At 35.4% G+C, this 11,849-nt stretch overlaps 1 protein-coding gene across 2 annotated transcripts; it reads left to right on the forward strand.

Annotated features, from left to right (window-relative positions):
• The first annotated feature begins 148 nt into the window (after positions 1 to 148).
• On the forward strand, positions 149 to 6,297 carry Rin (ras GTPase-activating protein-binding protein 2). Of its 2 annotated transcripts, none has more exons than XM_076316391.1 (9): positions 149 to 366; positions 1,589 to 1,703; positions 1,784 to 1,964; positions 2,091 to 2,465; positions 2,532 to 3,014; positions 3,160 to 3,340; positions 3,697 to 3,953; positions 4,038 to 4,203; positions 4,314 to 6,297. In XM_076316391.1, exons 2-9 carry the CDS (start codon positions 1,606 to 1,608, stop codon positions 4,457 to 4,459), a joined length of 1,887 nt encoding a protein of 628 aa, XP_076172506.1. In that variant the 5' UTR covers positions 149 to 366; positions 1,589 to 1,605; the 3' UTR covers positions 4,460 to 6,297. The 2 variants fall into 2 exon arrangements, with proteins under 2 accessions (XP_076172506.1, XP_076172505.1); XM_076316390.1 differs by having other exon boundaries at positions 150 to 366; positions 1,521 to 1,703.
• The last annotated feature ends 5,552 nt before the right edge of the window (positions 6,298 to 11,849 follow it).

Here is an 11,849-nt window from a genome sequence, read left to right on the forward strand (position 1 = left end):
TTCTTATAATTGGACGATTTTATACGCGATGAACTAATCAGCCAATCGACGATGTACTATACCGCGAGAAAATGCGTTCCTGGAATTTGTTCGATTGATGATGTAGTTTCTGTAAAATCCGCAAAGCTTGGGTGAACACTTGACTTCTGTGAGCGAGTCGTTCATCTTTATATGACCGGTGCTTCTGTGCAAGTTCCGCTGCATGTGCTGACATCAAGGTGCTTGGAGGACTCATACATTGAACTGTTTTTATAATTAACATTATTGTGAACTGTTGTTGTTCGTGCAAACTTTCTGTTTTCGTAGCAGCTTCTCGTTTTCTCCGGAAAAGCAGTGGATTGTGTCGCGCATAAGTGATTTCATCGGGTGAGTGTTGAACGCCATAAGATCGGCTTTGCCGATGTTCTTTCATTCGACTTCTCGGAGGGAACACCTCAGAACTAACCAGGAAAGCAAGCATGATATGAAATTGTGAAGAACCCGGCTTATCGTTTACAAATCACAACGATATTTAACGTTTACAGATTACTGTTTGATTTAACAAATACTTTAATATTTGTGTTAAACGTTATTTACCGAAGTATTCCGCGGAAATCTTACATTGGGGAGATTAGCGTTACCGTTTCTGAGATCAAGAAAAATCGCCATGCTTGCTCATGCAACCGGGCGGCCCCCTTGTCCTCGACCTCACTGTTCCTTGTACAGTACACGAGTTCAGGGATGATCGACAATTTTCTTGTTTTCAAGCAACTGCTTTCCAAGACGAATTCCTCTAAATTCTATATTCGTGTGAGCACATGTTTCTTCGTAACGTGTGTATCCATGCAACTTATCGTAGTTTAATAGAAAATTTTTCGAAACGAACGAAACTTTAATACACGTATAATGAGATTGCACGTTTCAAGATTATATTGTGTTTACCGTTCGTGTGTAAACGACACAAGTGTCGATGTATATTGGTGTATATACATACATATATATTTACTGTAAGCAATGAATTAATCTCCATGAAATATCGTAGTGTAGCAATGAGTCGATTCGCAAATAAAAAATATATGAGATTTTAAGTTTAATTTAAAACTTTGTACAATTATATTTTATAGTAAGAATATTTTAATATTAAGCACATCACTCTCATGTGATAGCCACAGATAGCCACGTAGATGATGTGCATATCTGTAGTTTTCACCTGATTATGTGGAATATTTGTTTCTTTATATTACTAATTTTTTGTATTATTCATTGTTTCTTTTCCTGCATACATATATGATAAAATATATTCATTATAATATAGTTATACATATATTTTGTATTTTTACATATTTGAGCATAATATTTTTTATACATTTCTCAATGGATTTAAATTATATTAACAATTTAAATATTTATTAATTTTCTGTAATACAATTAAGAAATTATTATTGTTAATTTTGCACAAGAAAGGATATAGTTTATCTAACTAAATATTATCATGGTACTTGTAGCTATGTGTACTATAAGTGTGTTTTTTTTTGTTGCAGACATTTTTTTAATTTTAACATTTACCACGTGAATTTCCCATTGCTGTTTAAGCAAAATATTATTTTAGACGTTAGGAGTAAGAAAATGGTCATGGAGGCATCCCCTTCTCCACAAAATGTCGGTCGTGAATTTGTCCGACAATATTATACTTTACTTAATCAGGCCCCTGCGCACCTCCACAGGTAATGTTATTTAATGTTTAAAAGTTAATCATTTTTATGAATAGTATATTGGTACAATTCTATTTATATGAATATTATAGGTTCTACAATCAGCATTCTTCCTTTGTACATGGAGGATTAGATTCTAATAGGGAATCCACTCCAGCAATTGGTCAAAAGCAAATACATCAGAAAATTCAACAACTAAACTTTCGGGATTGTCATGCTAAGATAAGTCAAGTTGATTCGCAACTTACTTTGGAAAACGGTGTTGTTGTGCAAGTAAGTATCAATATTAATAAAAGAAAGATTTCATTATAAATTTACATACATAATTAACGAATAAACGTATTAGTAAAAGTAGATACTATTTCAAATTTATTTTCTTTTGATTCTAATTATTTTTAGGTGTCTGGGGAACTATCTAATGCTGGGCAACCAATGCGTCGTTTCACACAAACATTTGTATTGGCAATACAAGCACCAAAAACGTATTATGTACATAATGATATATTCCGTTATCAAGATTTGATTTTTCCTGATGAGGAGGAAGCAGATGTAGGTGGTGTAGAAGGGGGAGTAGGTGAGTCCAGTGAGAGGGAAGGAGAAGAGGGAGGACGTTCTGAGCCAGAAGAGGATGAACATCAAAATCAAGGGCAGCAACTCTCAGTACCAGCTGCAACTACTGAACCACAAGCTCAACCACCACTTATTCCTGCACAACAACCTGTACTTCAACAACAACAGCAAATGTATTATGCTCCGCCACCGCAACAGCCTCATGTTAGTTTTGTACTATAATTAAAATATTCGAATAAAACATTATACTAGTTAAAGTTATTGTTTTAGGTACATCCAGTAATGCAGCAAGTTTTAAATGGATCGGTTCATGAAGAAACCTCTCTAATCAGTCAACAACCACAGCAGCAGCAGCAGCAGCAGCAGCAGCAACAGCAGCAGCAGCAGCAACAACAACAGCAGCAACAGCAGCAGCAGCAACAACAGCCACCGCCTCCACCGCTTGCGCAACAGCACCAATACATAACTGAACCTACATCGCAAACACAGTTTGTACAAGAAACGGAACTGGACAGTACAACTGAACAGCAACCGCAAACAGAGAACGAACCACAAGCTCAGGCAAATGAGATCCGTGAACAACCCGAAGCTGAAACATTTACTGCTTCTGTGCAAGAGTCTGAACCAGAACATCAAGTGTCGAACGCAAATGTGACCAGTAGCGGGCCGAAAACGTATGCCAATCTTGTGAAATCCTTTCCAAGTACCACTGGCGCAACTAGTCCTCAAGCTCCCAAGTTGTCTATGTCACCGGTACATATTTTACGATTGCAGTGATTTTTTCACTTTTCAAAATATTGTTTATTTTACATTTTATACAATATATACATTAGTGTGCACTATAATTTTTATAATAATTGAAAACATACTATAAAATACATGATATTTTTATTTTTAGCCTCCAATGACAAGTTTACGTTTAGACGACAGACCACTGCATCCAACTAACAGTGGACCGGCACTTTGTCCATCGTCTAATGTTTCCACATCTCAACAACAAACTCACAGAGTTGGGAATCAACAACCACAGCAACAGCAACATCAACAACGAACTTCAAGAGGGGGAGCAATACAACGAGGTAAACGTGGTTATTGTGTATTAGGGATGTCCACGGTCGAAACATCTCACACAACTCGTCTGATTTTGTCGTGCCGTTAGCGAAAAGTATAAAAATTAATGAAGTTTTGCGAAAAACAATTATTTTCGCTTCTCTGGGGCATTTCGTTCATAAAACAAAAGACGATACCTTCATTTTGCGGAAGATGTTTGTATTGTTGTACCATGGTGACAGATCATAATAGGAAAAGGTGCTTAGACTCTGGACTTCAGTTTGGATACATTTATTGTAAATTATTAATAATACAAAATAATATTCTATACTTTCCATTTTATGCTATTAACATTTTTAATAACGCGGAGTAATAATTTTTGTAGACGGTGATCGCCGTGGTACGAGACAAAGTCAATACAATGATGCTCACCAACTATTTCTTGGAAATTTGCCTCACAATGCGTCCGAGGATGATTTGCGACAATTATTTGAACCTTATGGTAGAGTAGTGGAATTGCGTATACACAGTAAATCGAACGATAGGTGCAAAGGGCCACAAGGAAACAATACAACAAAAGTGCCTAACTATGGATTCATCACCTTCGAAGACCAACAAGTTGTTGGCAAAGTGTTACAGCAGGTTAATTTTTGTTTGATTATAATACGAATTTCTCTTAGCAGAAGTAAATTTATGTAAATTGTATTTTTTATTTTTCGAATTTAGGCAATATATTATCCTCCTGGAGCAAACGGGCAAAAATTGAATGTTGAAGAAAAAAAGGTCAGGCCTAGAATGTCCATGGACGGCAGCGGTGGGCGGTTGAATTCGAATGATGGTAATATGAGAGCAATGGGAGGGCAGCAACAGCAACAACAACAACGAGGTCCTGGTAAGTAATATTTAGAAAAGTGTATTTTAAGAATAAATAAAAATCAACTGCTTAACACTGAAATTCGATCAAATTTGAAGTCTTATAAATTGTATTACGATGCTTCATAGGTGGACCTGGAAGTATAATGAGAGGTGGACAACACGGCACGAGAGGTGGACGGGGAGGATTTTCACGAGGTGGTGATGGTGGAAAGGGAGGTGGTGGCATGCGACAGCCTGGTCCAAGCAATCCGAGCTACCAAAATCGTCGTTAATACTTGAAGCAATGTTAAAGGCAGTCCCCGATTTCTTTCTTCTCAAACAAGTCATCGGTATATAACTACCATCCTCATTTCCAAACACAAAATCCAAGACTATCTCGTATGCCACCCGACGTGATTAAAGGCGCTATCTTTTTACGCTTAAATAACGCTTGCATCGTTCGTCAAGCAACAAATATAGATGACGCAGCTCAAACTGTATGGAACACGAACTCGAGTAAAATGATTGGGTTATCGCATTTAAGCTAAGTTCGTCGTGTTCGTGGATAAGGATAATGATGTAGCGAACCAATTCATTAAACGTTCAACTCAGTTCGTTGGATATTTGATGAAGTAAATACTACGAGTTCGTCCTTCATACATCGACGTCAGGCAACCTACAAGACTTCATAATGAAAACAGAACTACAACCACTTGCATATATACGTATATGTATAGCAGAGCGACGCGTGATATCATCCCCCCTTTAGAAATATGGGCGTGTTTTGTTTCCTGATACGTGGCCCACGTTTCTTAGAAGTAAACATCCAAGAAGGAAAATTGTTGCCAAGTTGTGGTGAAGTGCGGAAGATACCTAGAACAAAAGGACGAAGAAAAAAACATCATCGGAACACGTGTGCGGCATATAAAAACAAAGGACAGTGTTGAAAACGTACACAATATGTATATGTCGGACTAGTATGTTCAGTACATACATTTTGTTTTTCTTTTGGATGAATGTCGTGAAAGTCACACGTCGCTCTTTTAATTTTCTCCGTTTGCCAATCGCAGTAAGGAGACACGTGCGGTGCGAATTCCGCTGTCGTATAAATAAGTCACGAGCCAAACTAAACGAAATTAAAACGAGAGTATACGAACCGTCTTAATTATAAAATATCGTCGTACATTTCATATGCTCTCGAGTTAATTCATTGACTGCCGATGAAACGTTCCACCTACATGTAGAAAGTCGGCAAAAATGTTTATAGGTGGTAGTTGGTTGGTGTTGGTTAACGAGTAGAGAACTGCGGCTGTTCTGTGGTCGCATACAAAAAGACACAGTCAATTTTTCTCACGAAACATGGCCAATTATCAATCGACCGGTATCGATTGGTAGTGGGACAATACCCTTAGACTGCAGCTGGTCTCGCCGTTTCCTAATTCATCCGCGTGTCGCTTACGCTCTACTTTGTTCTAATCTGCTGATTCTTTTCGATTTTCTGTTCCTCTTCTTGATGCACCTTTTCATATAGGCTCTTTTGCTTTCTTTTCTTACGTTGATATTTACCAATTTCTTATTTACTATTTTCTTTGCGTCGAATTTTTTCTGCCGGTCTTTCGTTTCTTATTCTCCTTTATTCCGTTTTTAATCAGATCGAATGAACAAATATGTTTCAAAATTCGGATTTCGTTGGTTCAGTTACGCATGGATGGTTTTGCGTTTGGTAGCTTGATAGTCTCTAGTGATCGCAGAACTCGCAGTGCGTTGCTAAAAGGAAGAAAGAAAGGGAGGGGAGGGAGAGCGAGTACGCGCGTGCGTGTGAGCGTGTCCGTATGTATGTGTGTGTATGCGTGTGTGCGTGAGAGAGAGAGAGAGGCAGGCCTAGTACCGTTACAACACAAAAATTTTAGCTTGTCTTTGAGCATTCTTTGTGCAAAACCTATTTACAAACATTTCTCTGAGTACTAGCAATGTATATTGATGAAACGGAAACTTTCCTCCCTTACTAATGTAACTAGCGTTATTCTTGTAATTATTATACATACGTAAATAGAAAGTCTTCAAACATTAAGCAGAACCAGTCGACAGTGATAAATGTTGTATATGAAAATATTAAACTTTTTCCAGCTGACTCTTCTTCCTCGATATATACTTTTCTAAACATCTTGTTAGTTTTCATATGCTAATCAGGCGCACTTTCAATCTACATACATATACACGTTTACGTACGAAAGAATAGTTTCGTTCGTACGAAGCAATAGCAGCAATTTAGTAAATTTACATTTACTGTCCAGTTTAAACTTTTTCTTAGAAAGTGTAAATTCAGCACGTGCACTTATTGTACATCATTGAATGGAATTGAGAAAGATTTTTATTCCCGTATGTTCACCAATACATATTATCATCATCGTTTATAAATAGTATTTTCCTATTTGTACTTTCGACGTGTGTCCATATACATAAAGGCGCAAGGGCAAATGAAACGAAGAAAAGAGAAGAGTTATAGAGGTTTGGGTTGGGAGAGCACCAGAAATAATATTTCCAAATTTCTATTTACAGTTCGCAAGATGAGTCCTGCGATTATTAGAGACAGAGTGAATACTCTTTTTCCCGGTCTAGTTGCTTCATGTTTCTTTTAATCGAAACACATCATTTGTCGAAATTTGTCGCATTAAAATTTATCGATCGATCGGAACAAAGTTTTCAAGCTAACATTGAAACAATGTAAAAAAGAAACTACAAGTGCAAATCGAAATGAAATTACTTACCATCATCTCGAAACGTTCGTCCCGCATACGATAGTTTATGTGCCATTTCGTATGGTCACCTCGTCCTAATTCAAGTGCACGGATGAAAATACAGAGAAACAAATGGACACTGCTATTTTCTTTTCTTTTCTTTTTTTTTTTTCATAGCGGTGATTAAGCAGAGGTGATAAGAATATGTCGATGATGGTAAATTTACTAATTCGAAATTCGGCAGAGAAATAGGAACTTATAAAGTGCACGGCGACTAAATCGCTAGATGCTACGACATTAAGGCTGAGAACGTGTGAAAAGTAATTATTTACGTTTCTAATCGATCCATAAAATCGTTGCGTAATGTACGTTAAAACATCCGCAATAGTTCGTAATCGAATGCGTTACAATTGATGTGTCTGGGATGTAGCAGAGTCATCGCTGGTCCAACGTCCGGTATTCGTTGTACTATCCGATACGCACCGTTCTTAAAGTATCTTAGTTAAGTAGCGATTTCACTCTGTGCAAGTTTTGTGTAATAAAATTTGGTGTTTCTAAAACGTTGCTTTTGTATTATAGCGATGAAGCTGCTTGATCTCAGTCGTAGATAAAGTGGCAATTTCGCGTGGTTCGTTGGTCGAGTTGTTTGTAATTCTCGAGTGCATTTTACGCAATACACTCACTATCGAAAATATTAGTCACTCGTGCAACAAATTTTATGACCAAAATCATCGCGAAATGGTAAATTGTACGTCGCAGCGGTTCAAACATCACCGATGCATTCTCGTGCACGATGTTTCGAAACGTACGAATAATAGCGTTCCGAGTTCTATGTATACCTTGTTTTCCGGTTAAAAGAAGAAAAAAAATTGCAACGCGTTAATCTTGTAACGCATGCGTACTATTTTTATATAATTTTGTTTCAATCAATAGTTATTTGCCAACGTGCTGGTCATGCAACTGTGTTCAAAATAAAGTGTTCAGAAGCCATAGTTACGCGAGATTGCCCCTTTATACTTGAACGAAAGCTGCAAATTTTTAGTGTGAATGTTTTCGTTTTTAAGTAACTATTTTTAATAATAATAATAATAATAATATTAATATTAATAATAATAATAATAAAAATATAAATATAATGAACGAAGAAAGGAATACGAAAAAACACAAATAATTATAACAATATAATAATTAGAAGATGGCGATTAATGAGTTGTGAATTTTTGTAGTATACATTTTTATTTTGGTCTACTAGGCCAGTTTGTGTGTACAACCATGGAGAACGTTATTACTACAACAACAACAACAACAACAAATAATGTCAAAGGAAAATGAAAAAAAAAAAAAAACAAACGTCAAATGTATTGTAACTTTTTGCATTTAGTATAATATACCTACCTTACTACCAATTCCTATTAGTATCTTTTTATTTATCTGAGTATTACCATTTCTTTAAAGTTTCAAGAAAATGTATTTGATTTATCAATCTTAGTTAATTAATATGTATATTCTACGAGTACACGAGTAATCAAATATAGTAATAATGTCCAATAAATATTGTCACTTACGACTGTTTTGAATAATACTTTTAATTCTCTTGAATAAGCTATAAACGTTCGTACATTTTGAATAGAAAGTAATTTCTTTTCTTAACAATTAAATTCCATTGATATAAATTACTTTTATATATATATATATATATATATATATATATATATATATATATATATATATATATATATATATATATAAATAAATATATATAAATTACACACACACACATACACACAAACGCGTATTATACGTATTACCCGTTTATACGATGTACACATACATACGTGTTTTTATCGGTGAATACGCTTGTGGACAAATTTATTTAGGCGTAAACAAAGAGGTGAAAAAAGTAACGAAAGAATATTTTGCGTTTTTCTCGAATCTTTTTTACTGGAAGAATTCGAGCGATTTAAAATTAAAAGACAAACATTTAATAATTTTTCTAAGAATTATACAGTGTTTATATTTCGATCTACTAACATAAAAAACCTTTATTTTGTGTAAATGCATAAATTCTTGTACATAGTTCTATTAAATGAAGGTTTCATCGAGTAAGTTATTCTCTTTGCTGAATAAATGTACGAGACAAATAATGTCACAATCATGGATGGTTACTATTTTGTTACAATTGTGATTTAGATGTAATTATTGAACAATTGGAAGATCTGTAACAGTTTGTATTGCCTAGACTTGAAAAACCCTGTACCAGACACTTTTTATGAAACACATACAATACGTGTAGCGTTTCGGTTAATCAAAAACTTATGGTACAGTAGAACTTGGATAATTGCAGGAAATTGGGATTCCCGGCAAATTTCAAGATTCGTGCAATTGTCGGGGTAACCAATCCAATGAGAGTTTAACGCACACGATATATCCCCACTACCTGTGCTCGATCTCTCGTGTAATCGGCGGTCTCTTATCAACGATCCTTTGTCTGGAACGGTAGATACGGTACTTGTTGCTAAGTGACCATCCCTTCCACGTGTCAATACAATGCAACGAATGAGGTTCACTTCCATGTGTCGAGGTTCTACTGTAGACGTACTTGGATAAATTACATTTAACGGATTTGCGCGTTTGTGTTTTAGTTCGTTGACAGGATTAAACATTTCTCAAAGTTTTGCGAATAAAACCGAACGAAGGATCAAGCGGCATTACGTTTCGTGCGAAGTTCGATTCAAGTTTCGAGTAATTTTACAACGGCTGCATTATTACTCACATTGTAAAATAACCTACATTTACGAGAACCATTATTTAGTCGATTGTAAGAATAACGTTAAGTGATGTTGTAATTGAAAGAAGGTGAAAGTACCGATTAGTGGACATTGTTTTGTTATTTTATATTACGAGAATGTGGTATATTTAATTCCAGCAAATGCGTTCGCATTTTATTAAAGAATGCGTTTCCGTACAGTTTCACTAGTCCCCTCCCTATTTTCTTGAATTGCTGCAATTGTCCAGCATGGTCCAGTAACTCTCGTAAGAGAGCTTTATATAGTCTTCGAGATAATTAGGTTTAATAAACGGAACCTTTATTTATTGGAATTACTACGCATTTATGTCGCACATTTGAACTTTTTCATTCATCCGTGAGATTTATGCGTTGTATGAAACTTTAGGAAAGATGTTTGCTTTAAGAGTTGTTTATTTTATATTCACTCGACTAACTATTATTTACACTTAATCTAAGAGTCGATGGAGAAATTTATATTCCAAACGATTGTAAATTTTTACGACCTGTATTGTTACTAGTTTATTCCGAATTGACACAATACTGTTGATGTACCTAGATATTTGATACTTTTTCATTTATACCAATATTAAATGAATTTGATCAGAGATGATTAGAACTTTTGAATAATTTTCCTTGAATCGATACATTTACGAGAAGGGCGGTGGAAGGAAATTAATTACCGAATTTTTTCAACAGAATAGAAGATAAAAAAAATTACTTTCGTGCGTTTCCATAAGTTTGAATTAATAATTTTTGAAACTTTGTTTTGTCACATTATCAAGTCGTGTGTAATTTTAATCGACACTCTTCGGTTGGACGTTTTATATATTTTTGGCATAGAAAATTATGTATACGATAAAAAAAAAATGAATTTCATTCGACAATATTACCAATGAATCGACGAGGTTTGCACGATGAAAGTACAAATGTGACTGTATTTTAATTATTCTTAATCATACGTATGTAAACGAACCGCTCTCGAATTTCGTAAATACGTGCGCCTTATTTTTTAATTATTGCATTCATTAAGGATAATGCTTTGGTAAAGGTGTAATGGAAGATATAACAATTATCATTTTGCTTCAATGGCTGGTATCATTTGAAATTTCAACGAGTGCATATAATGCGAGGCTCGCTCGCTGTTCGTCTGTCTCACTCGCTCTCGGTGAATCCTATTCGTTCGCGTTGTCAGATGGTTCACGCATAACTGGGTCTCTCGAGTGAGCTCGATATAGCCTAATCGCTAACTCTTCCACTTTTGAGCGAATTAAACGGTCCCGATTTTGTCACTCGAATTACTATGCTAAGATGTCCCGTCTACCGCTGCTTTTAAACCTATAAAACAAGTTTTAGTTGCGGACAAATTTTTGATAGAATGGATAATAACCGAAATTGAAGCTCAAAAGAGCAGCCTTGTTATTTCAGGCCAAAATTTGTAGGTTGTTTTTCTTAATTCGAAACACAAGAAAAAAGAATCTGACTCGACCGTTAATCCGACAGATAAAATTCAAATAGATTATTAATCTCGATTAGTTTATTCATTGAGCTGTGAGATGTTAAATACGTATTCGTTTATTTTTCTCAAATGAGTTTAACCGATAGTATTTGTTAATAACCGCCTCGAAGAAAAAGAAAGAAAAGAAAATGGCGCCCGAGATAAGTCGCAGGATTAAAACGACGCAGGCAAAATATACTCTTGAAAGTTAAACTCGATCGATGAATGTATTAATTGAAAAGGATTGTCCATCACTTTGGAGAACACTTTTCTTTAAATATCATTTGTGCAATTTATCCAAGTTTCAAGTCGATGGGCCGTGTGATAATATTTTGCAATATTGCACGCACCACATCGAAAAATGTATGGGTGGAGCACCTTTATTTCAGAGCCCTTGAACATTGCCAATTATCGAGATTACCTCGACAAGTAATCTTTAAGGGAACGCAGAAAAAAGAAAATAGACTTTTGATCCGAAATTAGCAAACTGGCTCTGGTAAGTGTGACCACAGCGTCCAAGTTTGCAATTCGTATCTTTCTCGTAGCATTTGTAAAAAATCCACTACATTGTGTAAAACAGTTTTCATAGGGAGTAATAATATTATCAATTATATTGACGACGATTCTATCGTTTCGGTATTGTTGACTGGTCCGAGTCAACG

Source organism: Ptiloglossa arizonensis, chromosome 7, assembly GCF_051014685.1.
Source record: "Ptiloglossa arizonensis isolate GNS036 chromosome 7, iyPtiAriz1_principal, whole genome shotgun sequence".
Lineage (NCBI taxonomy): Eukaryota > Metazoa > Arthropoda > Insecta > Hymenoptera > Colletidae > Ptiloglossa > Ptiloglossa arizonensis.